This window comes from Triturus cristatus, chromosome 12 (genome assembly GCF_964204655.1).
Source record: "Triturus cristatus chromosome 12, aTriCri1.1, whole genome shotgun sequence".
NCBI classification, from domain to species: Eukaryota; Metazoa; Chordata; class Amphibia; order Caudata; family Salamandridae; genus Triturus; species Triturus cristatus.
The window spans coordinates 462,613,011-462,640,025 of NC_140595.1; the positions used below are offsets into that span (position 1 = coordinate 462,613,011).

At 45.6% G+C, this 27,015-nt stretch overlaps 1 protein-coding gene across 1 annotated transcript in view; it reads left to right on the top strand.

Annotated features, from left to right (window-relative positions):
• The window catches only part of PHKB (phosphorylase kinase regulatory subunit beta), a 1,466,493-nt gene that overhangs the window by 1,157,905 nt on the left and 281,573 nt on the right, over positions 1 to 27,015 (top strand). The window contains exon 17 of the mRNA XM_085637773.1: positions 22,895 to 22,978. Coding sequence (XP_085493899.1) covers positions 22,895 to 22,978 — 84 coding nt within the window. The remainder of the gene's footprint in view (positions 1 to 22,894; positions 22,979 to 27,015) is intronic.

Here is a 27,015-nt window from a genome sequence, read left to right on the forward strand (position 1 = left end):
TGTTTGCTGGGAAGGAGGAACTGGCCCCAACAAAAATTTTCTCATACCTGGGTATAGTCCTTGAGGAAAAGGGGTTCTGGGGGCCAGCCATCAGAAACAGGATATTGTCATTCAAGAAAGCCACTGCTGCACTTATGACTTTCTCGAAAAAGCTGGGGAAGAGACCACCTGTGATTCTGCTAAAAATTTATCAAGCCAAGTGCATCTGTACAGCCACATATGGGGCAGGTATTTGGGGGATTTACAATTCTTCCTCTATACAAAAGGTAGCGAATGCATTTTTGAGATTTATTCTGGCAACCCCTGTTAGTTCCCCTGTTTTTAACTGTCATGCTGAGTTAGGTGTGCATTATGTGAGTGACCTGATTAGCATACAACCAGTTTTGCTATGGTATAGAGTATGGACCTCGCCGGACCTAACGTTAAACAGAAATATCCTCAAGGATTGCATGGGCTTGGAAAGGGCCCTCAGGATACCCTGGTTGAAGTATATTTGTAATTTCACTAGGGATCTTGGTAGACCCGAGTTTTATCATCAACCAGAGTCATTGTGCAGGATAACAAGAAAGGACCTGAAGGAGCTATGTTGGTCTCACGTTGATTCACTTAGACTAGGCGTTGAATTTAATAAGAATCTTGTTCTGCAACTCCAACGTATACTGGTCTCCTATAATATTCAGCCTTACTTAACCTGGTGTCAGGTGAGCTTTGACCGATTTTTACTAACTAGACTTAGGTTCGATGTATTTTTCCGTTTAGTCTCCTTTCCCGCAGTTAATGATTGGGCGAGAAATCTTTGTAATTGCCCGTGTGATAATCTGTCTAACCAATCAACCCTGCATGTAATTTGTTTTTGTAAATTTTACTCGATGGAAAGATCAAGATGGATCAAGCCACTTTTAAAAAAAACATGGTTCATGGAGACATTGTCGCCCTGCTTTATTGTTTTTAGTCTCTTTACAGGATGAATATTGTGTGTCAATTATGCTGGGCTTTTTAAAAAGTATTTTAAGGAAAAGGAAAAGTTTAATTAATTTTTAGGTAATCTTTGTATGTCCTATTTAACACATTTTTTATTGTGGTTTACTTTTGTCTTTGTATGAACCTGTTGCTTTTATGACTTCATGAATTTTGAATTCGAATAAAGTATTAACTACTACTACTACTACTTATGGCTAAACTTAAGTTATTTGGTTGAAGGACCCAATGTTGGATCAACCAATATTGTGGGCTCTTTCGTTAATTTGGTATTTCGATTTACAATCTAGGAAAGTTCTAATGTTGTCTTAGTGATACATGTCTTAGAGGAAAATGCATTCCCCGTTTGACCATCTATGGAAAGCTAGGTGGCCAATCCTGTGGATTAAAATCCGGATGTTGATCTATTTGGTGTGATGAGTGAGGGAAAAGTAATCAGTCTGCCTTTATTGGTACCTGATCCCATACTAAAGTGATGGTGCTAATTGGTTACAATAGGTCTGTATTTTGTGGGTATTTTGATTTCTCTAGCCAAACCACATCCCACAGCGATTTCCCTGTGGAAGTAAAAAATACAATATAGCTATCATTTTCTATTGCTTTGGCATTCTCTCTTTTAAGAAATTACTGAGTTACTTTACCATAGGAAAAATGCTCGACATCATAATGCTGTGTCCATATAGATCCATTTTTTCTCATATTCTCTGTTTGCTCATTCAACTATTGTGTATGTGCACTGCTCTGTAATATTTTAGTAAATTGGAATACGAAAATCTTCCCCATCCCCTAGATAACCTTGGGATTTTCTTTTGGCTTTGCGCCTTCTCCCCTGTCGAGACAAATGATAACAGCTATTGTTGTAGTGCTTAGCTACCTATTATTGGGATAGTTATTTGTAAAAATGTAAACCTATAGAGTACTCATGGTAAAATATCCATTTTAAGTACATGTGTGTGTTTTATCCAAGAAATATATTGTGAGCTTCATCTCTGCAAATCTTCCTGATTTTGCTTAACTAATTTCAGCCAATTTGCTTTACTTAATCCTTCGTCTTTTTCGTGATTTGCAGGCCTCAATACTTAATTGAGTGGGTTTCCCACCTGACGGGTGTCATGGACTGTATCTTAGTCTTATCATTCTGATTTTGGACATTGATCTTAAACCCACCTGGGCGACCATGAGCATCCACTGAGGGGGTCACTTGAACATCGCCTGTCCCGGTGTTGTTTGATAAGCTCAGACCAGCGGGTCCAACATATCATCCAAGATGGCTATGGCCTTCAATTTCTGGAAGCTCCTCCCCACCTACCTTTATTTTCCACACCAATTTTGGCGTTTTGTGCGCAGATCCTGTCCGAGGAGGTGCCAATGTTGTTTGCCAATTCACAATCGAAATGGTGCCTGAAGCGAGAACTGGTTCATATGTTACTCCTGTTACTTCCTAGTCCACAGAAAGGACCGAGGCTTCCGACCTCTTCTGAACCTCAGACTATTTGACTTGTTCCTCCAGATGAAGACATTCAAAATGATGACACTTGCTCAAGTTCTGCTGGCCTTGGAACATGAGACTGCGTGGTTTTCCTGGTCCTGCTGGACTTTGGAATCATTACTTTGTTACAATTTCAGAAGTCCCACAGGACGTTCTGATGTCATGCCCTTTGACCTTACATCAGCCTCTTGAGTCTTCACATAAGTTATGTTGGTGGTTACAGCACATCTTCACGGGGTGTGAGTGCATGTGTTCGTGTACGTCGACGGCGATCTGTTGAAGGTGGGCTCACCTCAGCTAGTCTTGAATCATTTGCAGAGCCTAATATCGCTGCTGTTAAAGCTAGGGTTCTCGTTCAAAGAGTGTAAGTCCAACCTCCAGCATGTGCAGAGGCTGTCGTTCTTTGATGATGTAGTGGACATGAGACTGAAGGCCTTTACGCCCCTGCAGAGAGTCCAAGATACTCAGGCTAGAATGACGATGATTTGGGCAAACGCTGTTCTTCAAGCCTTAATTGTTCTGAGGCTGCTAGGCCAGTAAGCCTCCCGCTTTCTTTAGGTACCCTTCGCTTGAAAGCACATGCACTCTTTTCAGTGGAACTTATTCCTGCAGCGAACCCTGCTTTAGGGGTGCCTGTTGCACAAGATCTGACTTTCCAGGAAGGTCTCTAGGGCTTTCAGAAGTGGATGAATGATACCAGTCTAATGTGCGTAAGGCCATTCTGCCTACCGAATCAGTCAGTGACAACAGTGTTAATGGATGCATTGTCCATCGGTTGTGGAGGTCACAGGGCCAAAGTGAAAATTTGGAAACTGTAGTCCCCGTTGGATCAACACCACCACCTTTGAGTTGCAAGCCAAATGATTGGCTCTCAAGGCTTTTCTGCCAATAGCCAGAGCCAATTCAATAACTGAAATCACCACTGACATTTGGCATTACAAAAAGCAAGGTGGTGTGGAATCGTATGCATATTGTCTGAAGGTGTTGAGGTTGTGGCTCAGGCTGGCGCTCTAGGATACTTCTTCAAAGCTAAAGGATCTGGCAAGGTCCCTCATCACCAAGGTTGGTGAGCACAGTAGGGGTCGCCATGAAAGACCGCAACATTTAGTCATGGTACAAGAGATCTTCGCTCAGTGGGGCACGCCCATAGTAGAAAATTGTACAACCACCAAAAACATTCAGTGTCAAGCCTTTTGCCTGCTTTAGTTCTCTCCTCAAAGTTGTCTGCCGGGAAAATTTCACCTTGAGTGTGAGTTCGGTCTTCTGTATCTTTTCTTTCTATTGCCACTAATTATCTGTGCTCTGAATAAAGTGAGAGGGGGTGTCAAGCACACGTCATTCCGGTGGCTCGAATTGTGCTCAAAGGGTCTGGTAGTCTGAATTTCTGACCCCGAGCATCCACCCTCCCGCTTAGCCTACTTTTCTAATAACCTGCTCTCATAGCAAGTAAGGTGCGTTAACTTCCACACACTACACCTGTGTCAAGCACACGTCATTCCGGTGGCCTCAAATTGTGCTCAAAGGGTCTGGTAGTCCAAACTTCTGACCCCGAGCATCCACCCTCCCGCTTAGCCTACTTTTCTAAGAACCTGCTGTCATAGCAAGGAAGGTGCTTTAACTTCCACACACTACACCTTTACGTGTATAGACTGAGTGGATCCAACTGTGAGGCTTTGACCTTCTGGTGTAATTGGTGGATATCATTCTGGCTGCTCACTGCCCTTGCACCAAGTTCATATACCTAGGACATTGGGCTAGTGTGAGTTTAAGTATGTCGACTCTTTACAAGCATAACTGTCTGATGTGGACATGGTTGTAGGTTATCTAGCAACCCTTTGTCCTTCTGTCATCTGCCAGGTCAGCCCCCATTGTTCAAGTCACCTGCTATGTGTTTACTAAATGGGATTTCTCATATATGTCCCATTCCTCATTTTACCATGCCACAGAGGGACCTCTAACTCGTATTGACATTTCAGATATGTGCACCCTTTGAGCCGCTCCATAGCTGCGCTCCTCAGCGTCCTTCTCTGAAAACTGTCTTGCTCGTTGCAATCGCTACTGCAGGTCACTATAGCGAACTTCAAACATTGTCACTTAACCCTGTTTCTGCGACCATCTTCACAACCAAGCTAGTTTTTGAACAAGTACCCTGTGTGAGGAACAACGTTTTTATTTGGAGGGGGGAGGGGAGGGGGGGGGGGTAGATGGTTACCTAACCAGCTAAGGGGATAATTTAATTTAATTGGTGCTACAAATGTTTATCTGTCCTATTGTGATCCCTGGCACGATTGCGGTCTGTTTGTCTGGAAAAGTTTATCTTCATGAGATTAAAATACACAGTTGTTCCAAATCTGTCTGTTTCAAGTTGTATTCCATCACCCAACCTAAACCTGTCTGTTTTTCAAAGTTCTTAAAAGCCTCTGGGTCTTTAATAAAAAAATAGATTTTTCCGATGACAACTTGGAGGAAAAGTCTGTTTAATTTATATCCGCATCACACATGCTTGTCTCTTGAGATGTGTTTTATCACACAGTCACGGCATCCAGTGAACCATGTCTTATTTCCAATAACTCAAATTGGATTTCAAAATATCTTCACTATGTGGTTCTCTCAAAATGTTTCCTGCAAAAAAAAAAGCGGTCAGAATGTGTTTGCTTAAAATGCATCGAAATGTAACAAAATGATCAAAGACAAATGATCAGACGTGTTCTCTGGAAATGTGTTCATCTATTCTAGGAATCTCAGTTCACTGTAAATAATGTACTGTAGTTTTTAGGTCTCGCCTGGCTATCGCGTAAGCGATCGCTCAGCGAGACTTATGTAGGGGCTTCAGAAAATGCTCCCAAAGGCTTCCCAGGCGGATCGGGTGGCGGTTACGCGCACAACCACGCGCATTCCATTTGCCACCAGCTACTTCCTGCGCGTGCGCCGCCTCACGCATTCAGAGAGATTTAGTAAGGGGCACAAGACCTTAGGAATGCGGTTTATGGCCAGTGCATGTGAGGCATTCAAGCGCGAAGCTGGCATCTGGCATCGGACTTGAAAGCAGCAGACTGCTTTCGCCAGCGCTCGCTCGGCCTCACTTCCTGCATCCCCTCTTACAACAATTAACTTTCGTTATAACTCACACCCCATATGCTTGTTCCCTCCCACCCTTCCTTTGATGTCCGCTTTTCTTGTTGTTTACAAACCACGCCGCACACTGCTGCACGCCGCACACTGCTGCACGCCGCACACTGCTGCACGCCGCACACTACCGCATGCCACACACTGCTGCGCACACTGCTGCATTACACACTGCTGCATTACACACTGCTGCACGCCTCACACTGCTACACGAAACACTGCTGCACGCCTCACAGTGCTGCACGCCACACACTGCTGCACGCCACACACTGCTGCACGCCTCACACTGCTGCACGCCTCACACTGCTGCACGCCACACACTGCTGCACGCCTCACACTGCTGCACGCCGCACACTGCTGCACGCCGCACACTGCTGCACGCCGCGCACTGCTGCACTCCACACACTGCTTTTATGCGAGTTTATGCTACTGACATTGTAAATGACGATGCCTTTTATTTGTTTTAAAACCAAAACATAAATAAAAGGCATTGTAATTTTACAATGCCAATAGCTCAAACTCTTATAAATGCGAGACCTATTGCATTGCAAATGCTTGTTGAATTGAGGTATCATGGCTGCCCTTTTAAGTTCAATAGCTCAACAAAAATACAAAGCCAGCTTTCTCCTTTGTTTTTCCTATTGATGCATTGTCCATGCTGCAGACAGCCTGTGCACCTTTTAAATTTCACACTGTCATAGAACATTTGACGTGCCTGATTCTTCGAAACCTTTCGAAGGGCGACTCTTGACCATTGTGGAACCTGGGAGCCTGCTTCTTCTCTCCTAAGTGGTGCCTTAACTTGCCTAATCAGACCAGTTATTGAGCTGCAGGCGGCTGTGTCATGTGAAATCATCTGTCTCTGGTTTCCTGGTGCGTGAAGGGAAGAGTACTCAGGGCCGGCTTTAGTGCTGGCTGCGTCCAGCGCGGCAATGTTAGTTAGCGCCCCCAATGACCGCCCCCACCACGGATTCTCTCCCTAGCACCCTTTACAGTGACCAAGTGTCCATAACCACCCTCTCTCTTTCAGATACACTGAATTAGTTATATAGCGCCACTCATACCAGTGATGGATGTCAGAGCACTTTGTATCACACACATTACACAGAGTCAATCAATCATGTGTAAATCAGTGTATACGAAAAGTTAGATAAGCCAAGGGCCTACACGGTGTAGGAGTCACATGTCATCCATACTGGTAGGCAGTATAGTGTAGGAGTGCTTGGTGTGGAGAAGGAGAAACTCAGAATTGAAAAAGAAACAGCATTGTTGGGAGTTCTCTTTAATAATAAGAATCGATTTCAACCCAAATTAACCCTTTTTGGAACATTAATCTATGCTCTAATGTATACTTTACAGTGTGTATGCAGCGATATGATGAAAGTGAATAGCTTGCGGTTCTATATTAGGACTTTAAGTTATAAACTGCAAGTAACAAAAGGATGTCTCTTTTAAAAGCAGTTATCTGCTGACCTATTTAAGTTATATGCACTCTGTAATCTGCATGGTGCACGTTCTTTGCAGCAGGCATATTAACCCTCTGCACTAACTTCACATAAGTCAAAACCTCAACTATACAAAACTCCGATCTCTCTCTAGGAAGAACATTCATCACAGGAGTTAACTTGATTTTGTGTTGCCTGGTAATTGCTGGAGGAAAGGAACGCGGCAGCAGGTGCTTTAAAAACATAATAAACTTGCAAACACGGCGCCCCCAGGAAGTCAACACCCGGTACGGTGGCACCGGTCGCACAGCCCCAGAGCTTTCCCTGGGAGTACTGCACCCTGTGTCTTGGGATGTCTCGTGTGTGTCCTGTGTTTCCTTGGTTCCCCTCATCCTGCCTTGGAGGTCCTACTGAGATTTGTACTCGGATCACTGGAATCAGAGTCCAGAGGGCAGCTATTTTATGTTTTTAAGTGACTAGGTTGTATGGATTTAGGTAGTGAGGATCCTATGGCTTGTATGATGCTTCTTGTGAATGGTGTTTCCAAGGTGGGATTTGTATTCGCTTTGGGCGATGCTGTCGCTATTCCATGCTGTGTTCAATATGTAAAGTTATTAGTGCCCCTAGAGGCACCTGTCCTTGATGATTAGATTATAGTAACAAAAGTGCGTGGAGTAAAGTTCTTCAGCCAGCCTTTGTGTAAAGCGTGCAGGCTTCGATTCAGCAATAACACCCATTTTATGTAGATGGAAGTCCCTTAAAAAACAAGTTTCTAGTTCTAACATTTCCTAAGTGGAGAGCGCTTTAGAATGGTATTATATGGGGTAGGATGGGATAAAAACGTTATGGTATGTTTTACTTTGTGTTGGTTATGTCTCAGCACTGCTATACATTTAGACATTGTAAGTCAACGGCCCTTTAAACTCTGCAGTTGCATAATTCTTTAAATAAGAACCATTACAGCGTGCATAGTATAGTTAAAATGATCCCTAAAGCTTATTTTTCTTTATCATTCCATTGGATTTTGCACAGTCATGTTCCCCTTCTATAATGACATTTAAACGCGTTTGTCACCATCACAGCCTGTATCCAAGTGTTGTAGTCATAAGCCCGTCCCAAGAAGCTCAAAGCATAGCAATTCGAATATTTGGCTTGCAAATGATGTGGTGTTATTCATCACTTGATATTTGCTAATTTTCATCGAAAAGGACGGGATGTGGAAATGTTCCTCTAGCGTCTGATATTTGTAGGTAGATGTTGAATGATTTCACAATGGCAAAAATGCCCTATTGTGCCTTTCAGAGCCTAATGTAAGTGCATATGCCTTGTGCACAGGGATGACTAGAGCAGCACTGTTGTTGCTGGAGTGTCATCTGTGGTGGGTGCAGGCTGCTGTACTCAATCTGCTGAGTTTTATTTCAGTAACTGGGGTAGGAACGCCAAATAAAAATATATCAGCAGCTGGCTTGTCATACACGGGTGAGTGATACATTTCCATTTTGAAAATAGATTTTATTACAACAGATGTCATTTGTGCTAAGAGATAGTGGGCTCCATCTAGTGTTACCTAATGATACTGGATATGCAGAAGACGTGATGGATTTTGGTTTAGTAATGTCCCATTTTATCTAAACATCCCTGCCTTTGTGGCTCTGCAAAGCCATTTATTTAATATCAAATGATTTTTGTTGTGTGAAAAATGTTGTGTCGGAAGAATCACAATCTTATACAAGCGAACAGGCGTTCAGCCGCACTGTGACATTTTGTGAGTACAGAACTCTTGGCAAGGCGATTCTGCCCTAGAGAACAAGTACCTACCTTGATCCTATCATGGGCACATGATCCTCCAGATATTCAGCTGCTGAGGGTTTTATATGTAATAGTGTTGTCCCACGTATGGACCTTACCTGATGACCGAGGTACTCACTCAGGAGGAAGCAGTCCAGTGTGCCCCAGAAGCTAGAAAAGATTCCGTGGCAGCAGCAATCCAATGCGCAGTCTGCAGGCAGCCATGACCAGCTCTCATCACCTAACTACCAAACCCTGCTGGTGAATATTGTCCAGCTTGGAGAGAGGTACCCATAGGCTCTGGGTCTCCCTAGGGATAATGGAAAGCAAGGGCACCACAGGTCTGCTCAGCTCCCAGCCACTGACCCGCAATAGCTCAGGAAAAGCCATAGATGAAGATATGTTGACTGCCTTGGAAAAAGAACTGACTAACCTGTATAAAACAGTATGAAGTGTAAGAGATCAGAACTAACAGGAGTGGTGAATTCTAAAGAGGAAAGACCTACTGGGTAGGGTGGGAGGGGAAGGGGGTTGGGTTTGTGTTAAATCCTTGTTTTTGTGTGTCTTCTTTTTATTGTAGTGTTACGACAATTGTTAAAATCCACATGCTAGAATAGAGACATTTGTAATGGAGTTCTGTATGCAGCGTACGAGCATTAGACACTATTGTTTCAATACCGTACCTCACTCTCTTGGATGCATGTGAATAAAAAGATTTAAACTATACAAAGGAAAGACCTGAGGGCCATTGAAAGATGATGGAAAAAGCAGATGTGATCTGTTGGATTGGGTACTTTCTGTAGAGAGAAGTGATTTGTATACTATTTTCACCTTCCTGTGTGGACCAAATTGTGGGCAAATTGAGTAATCTCCCCTTGTCTCAGTATTCATTATGCCAACATTGTTAGAATTAAGAAACAGGCAAATCTATAGCAGCAGGTACTACTTAAAAGAAAACTCTGCTGTGCATGCTCACTCTCTGAAGCTGGACTTTGTTTAGGAGCGAACCATGGGTTAGCAGCAGCAGTAAACACGCTCGGGCAAGATTAACTGACAAACCTTTGAAATGTCCAAAGACCTTTGTCAAGTCTCAAGCATTAAGTGTGCCAACCTGCAATATTAGACTGGGTAAGTAATCCACTTATAGGTGGCCACCAACTCTCAGATTTCTGAGACTTGTTTCAGAAGACATAACACCTCCTAAATTGCCAACTCAAATATTGTTTTACGAGCAACCCTACTTTCTTTACCCCTGTGCTCATTGGTATCTTTCCTACCCTGTGCAGCTCTGTGAATCAGGATCCTGAATTTAGGTGAACGGCTGTTACACAGAAAAATGTTTTTTTTTAATCTATCCTAAATTGATTTTTCTTGCCGATCAGAATTAAATGTTGTGGAGGAGGTAAAATAGCTTGTAATCTTGAATTGTCAGTCTGTTGACAGTTTCACACCACATATAATGCATCCATGCCGATACTGGTAGGCAGACGTGAGTTTCTGTGCTGTGAGAGCTTCTAGCTATGCAGTTTCTGTGCGGGGAGACTATGTAACCAAGAAGCAGAAACAGTTTTAGAAACAATTGCTTCTGCGGAGGAGGTTTCCAGCCTGCTTGGCATGTGTATGATGCCTTTTAGGCGTTGCAAATGGAAAATGCATTTATCTTTCAAACATTTGTTCAAGGAGCATGCCTTATTATGTTACTGAATGTGCTGTTTGATTGTCTACATCATAATGCCACTTGTGTCTGTTCAGTGGCTGTGTGATGCATCCTTGTTGAGACAAAGTTTGGTGCAGCTTACTGTAATACACTTTACTTCGGCAGCTGTAGCTTATTGAATGATATGTTGTGATCCTGTAGGAGTTGATGTGTGGTCACTGGTAGTGTATCAGACTAATCTCTCTTGTTAATTTCCTAATGTTGGCCTTGTGGACAGGTGTGAAGCTACAAACCTGATGACTGCCCTGCGATCTGTTGAACCGATCCGTGAAGGTCATAGATCGATTGGTGACCATTGCTAGATAGTCCTTCTTTGAAAGCATAGGCCAAGGCCTAGATCATGTCTCTCTCAGGTCCCCATTCCAAGATCAGAAGAGCCCCTGCCTTTAGACTGTGAAAAGAGATCTTCACACAGTAGGGCCAGACCAGATCCTCCTGTGTTAGTTGTGCTTCCTCCCCTAGCTCCTCTCAAATGTCTTTCAATGATTAAAGGCCTCATTTAAGGGCCTCTTAGGGTAACAATTGCAGTTGCCCTCTTGTTAAATCTTACAAAGCCTGCCATTTAACTAGTCAGACTGCTCATCTTCTCAAAAGTTTTTGGCAATTGCTTTGTGCAAAATAACTTTTTGTGCCAAATGTGGCTAATAAATAAAACCTATGCAGGACTGTCATGGTTGTTGTCGCACTTCACCTCATGTCACTTTCCTTGCAATGTATGGGTCAAATGACACTTGAAGTCACATTCGCAGCCTCTATGACTGTTGCAGAGTAATACCACTGGCAGAAATTAGTTGCAGAAATCAATTTCCAATAAACTAAATCGCATAAAAGCTTGTGTCGTGAGGGTGAGTGATGGCATATTCTCCCTATGTTACCGGAAAGCAGAAAATGTCACCCGAATCTTACTTGTATGTAGATTCCAGCTATTCATGATATGATGGAGTTCATAGTAAGGTTCATTCTGGAGCACTCTTGACCTGCTTGGCTGTGCCAGCTTTGATCCTGAACATGAAGGACAAACATTCAACCGTATTTTGGTGGTGGTAGGCTTTCTTTCTTAATTTATGCCAACTGCTTCCCTTCACTCCAGTGTTATGGTGCAGACGTAAGCCACACATATTTAATATATATATATATATCTTCTTTCCAAAATCTAAAAATGTATTTGGTGTGTTGGGCTGTTGAAAGAAATAAAGTTTGTAGGAAATGTAAGAGAGTAATATGTGCATTTTACAAACTTCACCTGCTGAATGGCTTGCACGTTTTGTGTCAGGTTCTCTGTCACTGTGTAGAGACTCGCAAACCAATTCTGTCCTCCTACATGCTAGTGTTTATTGTATCTGGCCATTCACCATTTGTACCCAGAAGCGGCTGGCAGGGAAGGAGAGTGGAGGGGCGTGTGTACAAAATAAAAATAAAAATCTGACCTCCTCGCCGCTGTTGTACCTTGTCGTCTCTGTGGCCCTTGGTACTAGGAAGCACACAGGCTCCCTCCCCTAAGCCAATCACAATGCTACAATGCAGCCGTGGCTCGGCGCTCAGACGGGGAATGGGAGGCTGGGCATGTTCCCCACCAAGCTGTGTAATGTAGCCTGGTGGGGAACATGCAAAGTGCGCATGACTGTTTGGCCGGCCCGATAGCATCGGTCAAGCAGTCATGTCCACTTTGGAGTGCAGCAACCACACCTCCTCCTGGACGTAACGGTAGCCCAGCGCTGCCTCGTCCAACCTGGCTGATACTGAAAATAAAATAACAGAAATAACTTCTGATATCACCTTATTTTTGCTTTTACACTGCTCCGAGAGCAGTGGGGTGATGCTCCTCCACCTTAGCGGAGGAGCCGCCACTCTTTGTTTTTACCTGCTGTACAACTATAGAAGTAATGAGGTCGAAATTCAGTAAATGTACTGAATGGAAGCAGCCATCACGGTAGCTCTTAACATTTTTCCTGAATCTGTGTTCTTTGTGGGTTTATTGTAAATCATGAAGCATTGACTGGAATCAGACGTGTTGTGATTTGCCACTCCTGTAAATAAAATCTGCATCCTGGACCTGCATCTTTACTTCACTGATGGGGGCTTGTTACAATATGCATCCTCTAGAGTGAGGGATCATTGGATGTCCAGTATATGCCCAGGAAGAAGGGGTTCATGCAAGGATTTCAAGACATCCCCAAAATATATATTTATATGCAGTGAATCTAAATGGAACTCTCTTCCATTGCATTAAAGGTTACTGTAGTTTATCATCTTAGATACTCACGAGCCCTTTTTAGCTGTTTGTTTGGAAATGCCCATGTAATTGGGAGGTGAAATGTACAAAGACCTCTGAATGTTTTTTTTTTTTTTACTTTGGAGAGGCATTAATATGCTATTTTTTAATTAAAAAAATCATAAAGTGAGCTCCAATAGAAGCAAGTCCATTATCTTGGTTCTTTGTTCATATTCCTAAATGTCATAAACATTTTGCGAATATTTTCATGTTAGTGAAAACGGAGACAGTACAGAGAGGAGGACCTAGGGATTTAAGACCAGAAGCGGCTCTTGGGCTGCATGGGGACAATAATGAACACACATTTTTGTTCTGGCAGCTCTGTGCCCTCAAGCTCATCAACCTACAAAGATGTGATGTGTATGTGGCATGGACAGAGCTGGCAAAAAACACTTCATGGTTGATATAGTTGAAATGAGAGCCAGAGTCTCCCCAGATGACCTTATTTCTAATTGCCAGAAACAAGGCCGTTTCCGGTATTTCATTATAATATAGAATGTGTAAAATGAAACATCAGCTGATATGATTACAGTAAATGTAATCAATGTATCTAGAAGTAGCTAGCTAAAGTGAGAGAGAAGTCTGGAATGTGGACCATGAAGAAAAGGAGCATGGATTAGTTCTATCAGTAATCTTTATTCGATTTTATAATTTTTTTTATTTATTTATTTTTTAAATTTGTAAGGCGCTACAGCTACCCAAAAAGGGTTTCCCGGCGCCGAGACACAGCATAAGGATATCAGGAGAATTTACTGGCTATTCTTGTTATTGTTCGAATAGCCAGGTCTTGACGTGCCTTCTGAACCTGACATGGTTTTCCTCCTTTTGAATGAAGGGAGGGAGTGCGTTCCAGAGGGATGGTCCAAGGTGGGCGAAAGATCTGCCTTAAGAGAGAAAACTATACAGATGAACTGTAAACCCCCATAAGAAACCTTGACACGGACACACATTTTAGGCCTGGCTAAAAGGTGCAGATATAAAAAGGCAGGTCTAACCTGATAAAAATCAGTGGCTAAAAATAGAGCTTTTATAAACTTATGACGAAAGTTATTAAAAAAAAAAAAAGGGCATATCAGTACACTGCGCAAAGTATTGCATGTTGGAAGCGAGTCGCAGGAACATTAGGGCATCTCCTAATTCTTGAACCATGATCTCTCAGGATAAAGCAATTTATGAAACAAACAAAGCCTGAGATAAATTAACAACGCTGAACATTTGGCATTTCAAAGAGCTATGGCTCCGTTTGTGATACTGTTTTCACCATGACAAATTTCCTGTATGATTGTCCAGGGCAGAGGCTTCCCTCTCGGCTGCCACCCTGAGACGAAAGATTTGCCTCAACTAAACAGTAACTTGTTTAATTATACTCTGCAGGTTAAAAAAATAATTTGGGTCTCCAAAGGACTCTGAAGGTTTCCTTGATGTAAGCCAACCAAGGAATAGTATGCATGTTATCCAACTTCAATCATTCCAAGATAACTCGCCAATTGAAATTTAATTAATCCTTCAGACAAATAGCACGGCACAACAAGAGGGGTGGCAACCAAATAAAATCAGTGATATAGCTAATCCCTAGCTCTTCATGTAAAATCTCTATAGGGGTCCTGGGACCCACCCCTAAAATGGCCCAGCAAAATGTATTCTCCACCACCTCAAGTAATCCTAGGTTCGTGTAGCCCCAGATCTCACAGTCAAAAATGGAGATTGAGATGCACTTGGCTCTGTAAATCTCCGGCATGGATTTTAGTGGCTTTTGACCAAGATGGCAAGAAAAGTCATACACTCCAGCGCATGCCCTCTTAAAACTTCCAGTTTTCTTTTTTTAGGGGTTGCCAATTGAGTCCTGAATCTGTTAAAATTCCACTATTATTAAAACCTTAATTAAAATCAGGCCCTGCACAGAAAAAAGGCACTTTATCATGGTTTTCGGCCTTAGAACCATCACATGTGATTTTTGCAATATTCTGGCAGTGTGGGCAATTAAAACAGCATTGTCTGTGTATAAAAGAGCTGGAAGCAATATGGTCCAGCCTTTGGGAAACCTACACTTTGTACCAAAAGTACCATCTCCAGACGATTAATTTACATAATAAAAAGAAACGGGCCAAAATGCAATTCTGCCTTACCCCCATTCTGCAAAGTGCATTTTGCATTCTCCATTGCTTCCATAATGGACTGAGGCCGTCAACCCACATTGTAGATCCCTGAGAAAATCCACCAGAGACTGTTCACCCCCATGCACTCCAACTCCGACCACACCTTTGTCCCTGTTAACCACATCTAAGGCTGAGTGGAGGTCTGTGAAGGCGAGGCTGATGTACTTGTTGATTATGAGATAGAGGTTGAGAATCTACTCCACAGTGCCCCTCCCTGGGTGAAACCCATATTGGATGTATGACAGAATATTGTGTTCCTCTGCCCAATGAGTTAATGTATTCAGTATGACCCTGCCTATGATCTTGTACTTAACGTCAATTTAGGAGATCGGCCTATTCCCCTTTTTGAACACGGGTACAAAAGAGGATCTAAACAGGTCCCTAGGTACCCCATTTGCCCTAGGAGCCTTGCCTACTGGCAAGGATGCAATAGCATCTCTGATCGTCTTCTAATGTAACATCAGTGTGGCACCCTGAACCGAATTCAATGGAAGGGGGGCAGAATCTTCTCCCTGATATAAGACTGAAAAGTTATCCTGTCAGGCTTGGGGCGGGAATAGAGCAGCTTGATCTGCCACTGCATCCCCCATAAAAACACGGATGGTTAACCACCTTCCAAAACAAGGTGCTATCTTTCTGGGTACAGGCAAAAAGAAGATCCTCCCATTACTCATTCTTTAGGTCCAACTTCCTATTTTTTTTCTGCAGCTTTATAAATTGCCTAGCATTTTCTTACCTTCCCTCTATCACAGGGATTCATTTTTAGCGTAGCTAAAAGTACCTTTCGCGCCTTAGTACAATTATCAACCCATCTGCAGGAAGCCTGGGACTCGGACTCCATGGACCTTAAAAGGGCAGTGTTTATGTAGGTGCGTATCTTATCACACGCCAATAGGATCTAGTGGTTGGAGGCCTTCGTTTTCAGTCACGTCTGTATCTTCAAGAAGCAGGATGTGGCTAAGTTGGTAGTAAAGGGCTCAGGGATAATTTTATTCCACTTAAATCTGCGCCCTTGGGTGGTTGTTTTGACTTGGGTTGCAAAGCGGAAGAGAGAATCTACCTGCACTATATAACGGCAAAATGCTCGAGGGAGAGAATTATGCTCACTAGAGGTTCGCCAATCCACTGAAATGAAACAAGGGAGGGAAGTAAACCCATAGAGACATTAATAAAATCAATAAAAGATCCTCCTCCATGTCTCTGGATGGATTATTTGTGAAGCATCTGAAATGAGAACATTTCAGTGAGGGTGGCGAGAAAGTAGAAAGGACATCTTGATGTATCAAAAAGAATAAATCAAGTGGAAGACTAAAGACAGATAGCAATCAACAGGCCACGACAGAGTAGGTTCTCTTAGAGATCAGATGAGTATTGACACATTCCAACAGTGTCTTTTTTTTTTTTTATACTTCTTTTTGTGGTTCTTTTTTTTTTTTTTAAAACCTTTATTCGCATAAGTCAGATACACAGCTATTCAGCCGACATCCCGGAGGTTCGGCAGCTAAACAAGCAACACGTAAAGTCCTCCATAGCTCTAATGCAGGAGAATGACAAAGGTCTCATTTTTGAAAACTACCTACAATAAACACAACAAGCAAGGCAGTATACATCACAAAGTCGTGCCAGTTTCCAGCGGGGGCGCGGCCCCATTTCCAACATCAAATCAAAGCCAACGATCGGGAGGATGAGGGAGAGCAGAGGCACTAACATTTTAACGGAGGTGCATCAGGAAAACCCAAGTCGGAAGTGAGGCTAGGGGGAAAGTGGCTCCTCCGGCGGTTCAATGGCAGGAGGCAGACATATGCCTCCCCTATATTGGTTCCAACTTCCCCATACCTTATGCCATTTCTTAGGCCTCCCCCGTGCACTATACACCGTTTTCTCCCGAAACATGCTCCAGTCCATGTTGTCCTTCCATGCATCCAGGGTGGGCGGGCTATGAGATCCCCACAGTCGTACTATATCTCGCTTAGCCACCATATTGCCTAGGGTCACCCATTGAGTCTGCGCTGCGTCATAATCCGTAGGACCCCACACATTCAAAAGACAGCGCCGCGCCTCTGGGTGCAGTACTATACCCGTGACCTCCTGCATCACCACGTGAATCCGCTTCCAAAAGTCCGCAATCACACCACACTCCCATATGATATGTAGGAAGGTGCCCACCATCCCGCAGCCCTGCTTGCATAACCCATCCTCGGAAAATCCCATATGAACCAGCCGGGGCCCAGTGACGTAGACTCTGTGCAGTATCTTAAGCTGGACCAACCGTAGTCTGGCGGGGATCGCGACCTCCTTAGGAGAGGAGACGGCGTATTGCCAATCTTCATCGTCCAGCTCAAGGCCGTCCCTAGTCCACTGATCCCGAACCCCCATGAGGAGGTCGGTCCGGACATTCACAAGCTTTTTGTAAATTAGGGAGATTGTGCTCTCCGGCATATGGCCGTCCAGGATCCGGTCCTCCAAGGGAGAGGACTCAGGCACCCTCTCCCCCTCAACGAGCACCGACCGCAGCGCATGGCGCACCTGCGCATACCGGAAATATTCCGTGCCCTCCAGCGCATATTCCGTCCGTAGTTCGTCAAACGACTTAATCCGCCCCTTGACCAGCAGGTCGCCTACCCGGGAGATGCCAATCAGGTCCCATTTCTCGAATCCCTTAGAGTGCCAAAGTTTCCCCAGCATATCTGAGTCATACAACGGAGTGGCGAGGGTGAGCCTCTCTTTCCAGCCCAACGAGTTCGTGACTGTCTTCCACACACTCACCGCCACCTCGGTCGGCCCCGTGAGGGACCCAGCCGGGGGCCTCGAGTAAAGTGCTCTATAGTAGCCACCCCCACGCAGCAACCACCGGTCCATAGCGAAGCCGGGGCTAAGCGCCGGGCCGTAGACTCCATGGTTGATCGCACTCAGCTGGGAGGCCCAATAGTATCTTCTTATGTCGGGAAGCGCGATACCCCCATCGTACCAAGGAAGAGTTAGTTTTGCTATCGCTATACGCGGACGGCCGTCCCACAGCAGCGAGCGCTGGAGACTCTCAACCTCCCGAAAGTAGCTGGCCGGAACCAGCTCCTGGGTGTTCTGCAGGACATAGAGAAAACGGGGAAGAGACATAATTTTGAATAGCACAGCTCGGCCAAGGAGGGAAAGCGGGAGCCGCTGCCAGCCCGCTACATCTCGCCTCAGGCGCGCCAGCGGAGGGACCAGGTTCCTCTCATACCGTACCGTTGGGTCGGTGGAGATATAAATCCCAAGATACATGAAACCTTCCCGGGCGATCTGGATCGGGCAATTCCGCGGGGGAACCGGGACGTCTCCACACAAGGCATACAGATATGACTTCCCCCTGTTAATGGTTAGTCCCGAATTCCTCCCGAAGGAAGTCAAAATGTCGCAGATAACTATGAGGGACTTCCGGGGTGAAGCGAGATAAAGCAGGATATCATCGGCATAGAGGGAGATGCGGTCCTCGTGGTCAGGTGACCAGCGAAGCCCCCTCACCTCCGGGTGCCATCGTATCCAGGCCGCCAGCGGCTCGAGAGCAAGAGCAAACAGCGGCGACAGAGGACAGCCCTGCCTGGTACCTCTCCCCAGCCCGAAAGGGCGGGACGCCCTACCGTTGACCGCAACCTGAGCGAGAGGCTCTTCATATAATAGCCTCACCCAGCCCATAAATCCGGGTCCAAAGCCGAATTTCGCAAGCGCAGCCCACAGGTATTCCCACTCTACCGTATCGAAAGCCATCGTTGCGTCAAGCGCTGCCACAATGGCCGGCTCCCGCATCGTCCCCACCCTTGCGATCACTCAGTGGATGCGCCTAAGGTTCAACGCGGTGTTACGATGCGGGATGAATCCGGATTGGTCAGGGTGGATCAGATCACCGATCACCCTGACCAAACGGTTAGCGAGGATTTTAGCGAGGATCTTCGGCTCGGCATTAAGGAGCGAGATCGGCCTATATGAGCTGCACCTGTTCCTGGGCTTACCATCTTTATGTATGACCACGATTGTTGCCAGGCGCTGGTCGCGTGGGAGGCATCCCGTCTCCCGCGCCTCCACGAACATAGCTCGCAAATGCGGAGCGATCTTATCTGGCCGGAGTTTGTAGAACTCAATTGGCAGGCCATTCGGGCCCGAGGCCTTGCCCGAACGTAACGAACGGATAGCCCCCGCGATTTCGTCGACTGTGATATCGCCATCAAGATCGTCCCTGTCAATGTCGGAAAGGCAAGGCAACGCAAGATCACGCAGGAGTTCACACGAATCCCCCACTGGCCTGCCCGACACGGAGGTATAGACCGTGTGGAAGTAATCCGCAAAGCACTGGACTATGCCATCCGGCTCCGCGACAACGACGCCATCCTCCGTCACGAGGTCTGGCACAACACGATTGACCCGCTCCTTTTTATCCAGCCACGCGATTAATTTCCCGGCCTTGTCCCCGACGTCGTACAGACGGCCCCGCTGTTCCCTGTCACAAGGGCCCTGTACTCCGACTGCTTGAGGGTCAAATTGTGCAGCGCCGCCGCCGTAACCTCCCCCTCCAATGACAGCTCCAATTCCGCGATCTCCGCCTCAATCTGGGCGACCTCCGCGTCTCTCCGACGCTTGGCCGCTACTATCAAGGAGAGGGCCTCCCCCCGAAGCACTGTTTTGAACGCTTCCCACAAAGACACAGCCGACGTGACCGAGCCAAGGTTCTCCTGGAAGTAACGATCGACCGCCTTCAGCACCGCACTACGAGTCATAGGGTCCCTGAGATACCACGGGTTAATTGGGGCCACCCTACCCCCCATTCCTCTACCAACATCCATACAGATCCACACCGGCGAATGGTCAGAAATACCCCGTGCCATGTGCCTGGCCTCAGAGACAAAGGAGGCATGTGCAGCTAGGGTAAGCACATAATCAATTCTGGAGAGACTGCCATGCGCCCCGGAATGGAAAGTGTATTGCCGCTGTGTGGGATGCAGTAGTCTCCAACAATCAACCAGTCCAAGGGTATCTACAAAGTCAGGAAGCCATTTCTGGGCCCCCCCCGAGCTCCTCGGCGGGTGTCTGTCAAGCAATCCGGAGCCTACCGCATTAAAGTCGCCACCCACCACCAACATTCCCTCTGGGAGATCCAACAAAGTCCTCTCTAAGTCCGCAAGTGTGGAAGGTTGCAGTGCAGGAGGGACATAAACCGACACCAGGACCAGCGTCCTGCCCTCCCACCTCCCCGCTACAGCCGCAAAGCGTCCCCTATCGTCAACAGTAGTGGAGTCAACCTCAAAGGGCAGGGAGGACCTGACGAGTATTCCAGCCCCTCTAGACCCCGAGGAAAACCCGGAGTGTGCAACAAACTTGTAGCCTTTCCTATTGAGTGCATAGCACATGTTACCAATCAAGTGTGTCTCTTGCAATAAGACAATATCAGGGGTACATCTCTTACGGAATTGCAGGACAATCCCACGCTTAATACGATCCCCCAAGCCATTTACATTCCAACTGAGTATTTTTAAGCCCCTACCCCCCATCCCAACATGTAAGGAGACCACCCCCCCCCGCATGGAACCGCACTAGAGTCACAGAAGCTTGCATCTTTACGCCTTGCAGAACCAAAAACAACAACCCCAAACAACAACCCCAATCCACCCCCCACCCTGCACCCCTGCTTAAGCTCTAAAATGCCCCCCAACTTGCAGTGTGCCTGTCGCCCCATACAAAGACTAATCTACAAAAAGAACCCCAGAGGAGGAAAAAGCTCCCATATTGCCCCCGCTACCCCCCGGATTGTCACCCTCCCGGGGGAACCGGAGATCTGGTACTGAAGTCCAGGCTCATTGTTCATCGCCGCCACCGTCTGCTCCACCGGGGCGTTCCACGTTAGTCCGTCCTTGGGGTAATGTGTCAAGCCAATCTCCGACCATGGCTGGTGATTCAAAAAAGAAAGTCCGCTCTTCGAACACCACACGCAACCTGGCCGGGAAGAGCATGGCATATTTCAGTCCCATCTCTCGTAGCCTCCTCTTGACCGCCAGGAAGCCTTGTCGTTGCTTCTGTACCATCTGGGTAAAGTCCGGATAGAAACTTACAGTGGTGTTCTGGAATAGCGTCGGGCCGGACACCCGCGATGCTTGCAGAATGGCATCACGGTCCCTGAAGTTAAAGATCCTGGCGACAATTGGCCTCGGAGGGGCCCCCACCTTGGGCCTCCCGCCAGGAACTCTGTGGGCCCTTTCAACCGTAAAAAACTTACTAAGGCCTTTGGGCGCCAGATGGTTCACCACCAGGTCCTCCACAAACAGGTCCACTGACTGTTCCTCCGAAGTTTCCGGGACCCCAATAATGCGCACGTTATTGCGCCTTGCGCGGCCCTCGAACTCTTCCAACCGTTGGGCAAAGTGATCATTTGCAGTCCGCAAGGTACGGACTTCCAGCTGAAGGCCGGAGACGTCGCCCAGGAGGCCTGCAGTCTTGAGGTCCAAGGACTGAACCCGCTCATTAGTTTTCCCCAGGTCTGCCCGAATCAGATTGACGTCGATCGATATGGCATCCACTTTATGCGCCAGGGTCTCAAATTGTTGTCCGATAGAGGACTTCATCCCCTCGATGGCCCCCATGATATCTTGCAGGGTTGGTTCCGCGGAGGGGGGCGACCCGTCCTTCGTGGCCTCCAGTGTCTGTCCCGATCCGCCCGGTGACCCCTTCTGGTGGGCATAGCGGTCCATGTTGTTCGTCTGGGTGTAGCCTCCCCGCCTGGTACTTTTGGGCTTCTGTTTTTCGGCGTCCGATTTACTCGACATCGCTATCTGCCGAGGGGACAATCTCTTTGCCCATACAGAGTAGACAACCATGCAGCCAGTGACTGGCGCCACCAACATCCAGGCCGGGCGCGGTGGAGACAGGAAAGCGAAAGCGAAAGTGAAAGTGAGGACACCTTCCTTCCGACGATTCGCCCCTCGCGTGGCCGCTGTTGTTCAATTAGTGCACGGGCACTGTCCCAACGCAAGTCCCGGGCACCTTCCGGGGAGTAGGCCACAAACTTCCAGGCAGTACAACTTCGGTCTCCGGTGGGCGATTTCAATCCGGACAACGGCTCTCGCCTCAGCAACGGCTCCCCTCCAATATTCCGGGCATCAAAAGCAGGATACTAGACAGGATATCTGCCGGAGGGAGCGAGGGTCTCGGGAGCTCTAGGCTCACGCGGCCATCTTGATCACGCGCTAAGCTCCTCCCCCTCCAACAGTGTCTTTGATAACATTTTGTGTATGAAATAGCATAATGTAAAACAAAATGTTAGAAAAACGCAAACTATTGAAGTAAACAAAAAAATATTTATTGTAAAAAAACAAATACAACTATTAAAATTGGGAAATTTGATTAAAAAGAATAATCTGCACAGGTAGCTAACCCAGGTGCAAGGGTATATTCAGCATCAGTTTTCTGTGCCTCCAGCATGCATGTCTTTGGGTGCCTGTTTATCCACATAGCCTCCAAGCCATGGAGAAATAAAAACAAGCGGACTTCCTTAAAAACAATGTAAAACTGTGACACAGATGTTGATCTATACTTTTAGTTTGGAATTGTTTACAAGGCAGAGTCAACTTGCCTGAGGAACAGTTAGTCTGTGTACTGGTGGGGGCAGTGGCAGATAGTGAGTGAGTGGATGAAAATACAGGGAGGGAAAGCCACCTAGCTATAAGGTTACAAAACGATGGTACTTGGAGGTGGGAGGGTCACTGCCCCGATCCCTGTTTATAGACCAAATGTAAAGGTTATGTTTGATAAACGTTACTCAAACACATGGAACATTATTTATTCTCCAAGTGCACTGTTACATTTGTAAAGCATAAATAACCTACACATTTATGTTTATCACCTATCTCATCACATCTGTTTTAATTTGCTTTAACCATGGAACCTTTATTGTCTTTGTAGGCTTACCTTCACCTGGGTATCAACGACAAGCTTGGGCTTTCTGGGCGACCTGACCGACCCATCGGATGCCTTGGAACATCAAAGGTACCAACTGAGAAACACAACATTTATTGAAACAGTTTTGAAACTGTCTTTATCAATTAAAATATCGAGGTATTGCAGTGTATTACCTTTTGGACCAACTTGGGTCTATTTTGGGTTTTTGGGGATGTTTTGAGCTACTCTCTAGTCAGATGGATTTCTATTATTGTATGTTGCAGTTGTTTTAGAGCCATATCTTTTGCTTAGAATTATTTTATTATTTAAATTTTCTCATCAAGTTATTTTTTGCCTTTTTTAGATTTAACAGCAGCTGCACATAAAGGCTTGCTTGCCCATCACATACCCATTCTTCACAGAATGAAAAGAACAACTGATAGGCTGCTGTTAAAAACCCTCAAATAGGACCATATTTCCCTTGTTTTCAGGGCTCTTCTCGTGCTTCCTTTTCATATACATATAGTTTTTACAAACGTTTTTATCCCACTAAAATCACTCTTATTGAGAATCCCTGGATTTACCTTTGCTCCACTGGAGATAGCACAGATTTAGCTTTTTCCATTCCTGGCCCTAAATTGTAAAACAAATTGTGGAGTTTCACAACTCATTAGAACATTCCAGCTGCCTCATTATCTTATTGTGTCTCTTGAAAGGTTTCCCTAAGTGTAAGCGGACTTAATGTAACGTATCTCAATGTAAGGCAATCATCAAATTCACAGATCTTATGTGGTGACTTTTTTGTATTGGTTTACTTTTCTACAACTGTCTGTAATAAATACTTTAAAATTCTGTCCCTCCCGGTAGCCCACTTGCTCACAAGAAAATATATATTTTCCCTCTATTAGTGATTCCATTTCAGCACTTACAAATCTATTCTAGACGTTAAATGCTTCCTGTTCTTTACAGTATCTCACATCGCTTCTAACCTCCAACACATAGTCTGGAGATTGATATTCTGACATTATTCAACAGGCTACGTTCTGCAGTCCTTGTCGACCCAACCCATATATGTCTGTACGATAGATTTACTTGTCTGTTTGGTACAAGTGGTCGCCCACTTCATGTCCATTGATTGCTGCAAAGGGATCTGTATCCGGTTACACATTAAGGACGTTTCGAGACTTCCTGCAGCAGCTGCTTCAAAGCATTGGTCAAAGGCCATGTCAAACTATAACATACTTTTGTTGTTGATGGCTGCCTATTGCTCCCTGTCCCAGAGTCCAATTCTCTGCCTAAACCATAAACGGAAACGTTGAATGGTAAAGTTGAGTGGTAACTCTCAGATCTGCTCTCTGCATTGTTCTATCATGCTCTCTAAAGAGACCTGGCTGCCAGTGGATCTACGGCGCATGACATTTGTTCCATCGAGGATCATTGTATTTTGGGCTTTTCATCTGTGATGATGATTACTATGGGGTCACAATATTTTATATCTGAGCAAAATTGATATGACAGGTCTGACACTGGCTTCAGATTTCATCTGCCAGCATCTTTCTCCAGGGTGGTCTCAACAACACCCCCAAACATTTCTCCCACATTTTCAGTCTTGACCTGTCCGTGGCTTCTATCATGAAGCTCCCGAAATCTGTCCTCTTTTTAATATTTTTAAATATTTATTAACATTGAATCCTTGTGTAAATAAAAATTTCACAATGATGTGCTGGTGGTGAAGTTTTCATATCCAGTCTTTGTTTTATGTTGCAGCAGATCCTCAGTTTACGTAAATACCAAACTTCCACTGTGGCCAAATATTCCAATGTTAATCTCTGCTAGGAAATCTGAGAAGGGTATTAGCAACACATCCTCTCAATAATAGGATCATCTTTGTAGCCTAATGAAATGTTTCTGCGGGGAGCATAAAAGCCTCTAATACATTAAAGTCTAGAAGCTGACTAGAAAAAAGAGAACAATTTGGTTCACAGCCGGCCAGCTTATCCCTGCTCACTTTTTAAAAGTGGGGTGGTATCATTTGTGTCTCTGTCAGCTCTGCTAAAGCAGTGTAAATTTAGGGATCCATGGGCCAAGAAAGAAATAAGGCATTAGGACATAGACATGTTATCTAAAGAAATTGACCCACCCAGAATGCTAAGGTATTATTGTGAACAAGTGTTTCTGGAGGTGCTGCTGAGGAGACTAGGCTAGGATGAAGCACTACCAGCGATATGCAATTCCTACCCCCCCCCCCGCCTCTACTGTGGCATGCTTGTCTAATATTACACCTCCCACTTTACCCACCCTATTGCATGTTCCTTGATAAACAACAGATTTTATCGAATTTGTGCACAAGAGGTACACCATGGCACACAGTTATTATGAGTGCGTGTGTACTCTGAAGCTCTTGAAAAGACTACATGTGTGACCCTGGCCACACGTCTCCAAGCTGCAAGACGCCGATGAGGTCCCACTTCCCAAAACCTTGTAGTGCTGCTTCCTCTTGCAGCCTAGTGCCGTTCCAGAAGGGCGTTTGCTGCGTAAGTGTGGTATCCCAGTGTGTATGGCGGAGTGCAGCTCTCCAAGCTAGGAAAACCACTCTAGTCACCGGAGGAGTGGCGCGGGGGAATCAGGGAGCCATAAAGCAGGGCCAGAATACGAAGGAACCCCAAAAGTGATAGTTCCAGGTGATAAGCCAGGTCCGACCAACCTCCGTTAAACCATTCGTGTAGCCCCAGAAGCTGGGAGGGAAGATAATAAAGATGTAAGCTGGCCATTCCTAAGCCACCATTGTAAGGGGCACGTTGGCAGTGGGCAAGAACGAGGCAGGGTCTGGATCCATGCCACAGGAAGGAGGTTGCAACCCTATTCAGAGCATGGAACCAGTACGCGATATAGATGTGGGCAATTATGAAAGACATAGAGAAATCTTGTAAGGATCATCATCTTGTACAATGCTATAGTGACCATCGTGTTCAACAGTAGCTAGTGACACTTGGCAAGATCTTCTTTAGACTTCCGCGTCAAAGACCCGAGTTTGAGGGACCAGGTAAGCTCTGGGTGGAGCGCCAACCAGACACCCAAATAGTTAGTCACATGTTCTTATAGCAGCCTGTGCTTTGCTCTTCTTTTTTCTGGGAACTGAAACCGGCCCTGGCAAACAGCTCGGCCGGTCCCCCTAGGGGGAAGGGGCGTGCAGCTGAGCTGTTTTCTAGGGCCGGTTTCGGCCGATCTTGTTACAGGGGGCCGATATTGCCATTCCCCGGTAACAAACACGGCTCCCCTGAGTCCCAAAACCGGCCCCCACCCTGGCGGCCCACCAGGGAAACGCCCTGTGCCTGCTACTGCTCGTCCGGCCCTGCCCAAGACAGCACTCATCATAGAGGTTCTCATTACCAGAAAGAGTTAGGTACAGGTCGTTTTCCAGGACCCTCACCAGGCACTCTGAATCAGAGCCCAGAGTTGCAGAAGTTCAATGTCTGTGATTCCATTAAGCACAGTAACCCTTACAAGTTTTCAGGATGTGTCACACAAACTATGTGTGTGAGAACCAGACTTGTTTCAATTCAAGGGATCTCCAAACCTTTGATATCAGATTATCTGTTTGCATGTTGTGATTTGATGCAAAGAGCAGCCACTCACTTGAAGTGCTGGTCAGTGCTAAGGTGTACAAAGAAAAGATGTAGGTATTCCTTTTCACCAAGCCCCCAATTTACCAGGTTATGTTGAAGCTGATGCCTCAAGAGCATTCATGGTTTATTGATATTAGCATGGACATACCAGAACTGTTCCTAGGGGTACCATATTTGGTTGCCACTCAGGTTCAAGACCACAAATCTCCTGATATTATCTGAAATCATTTGACTTGGGGGCCTGACATCCTCCAGTGTGGACACCTAATCTTCCCACATGAATTTATGACCTTTCTTAAAGTTGCAGGCAAACAATCCACTGCATGGTGTAATATTTATAGATAGAATTGTTTTAACATTAATGCCTTTGGTGGGACCTTGACCTTCTCATTTGCCATATAAAGACATTATGCTTTGTTTGGTGCGCCAGGCCAAGTCAGGCTTTGAACATGGATCTTTGAATAGTCAACCCTTTCCAGTCACCACATACATATAATGATTATCCTAAATATACGTATT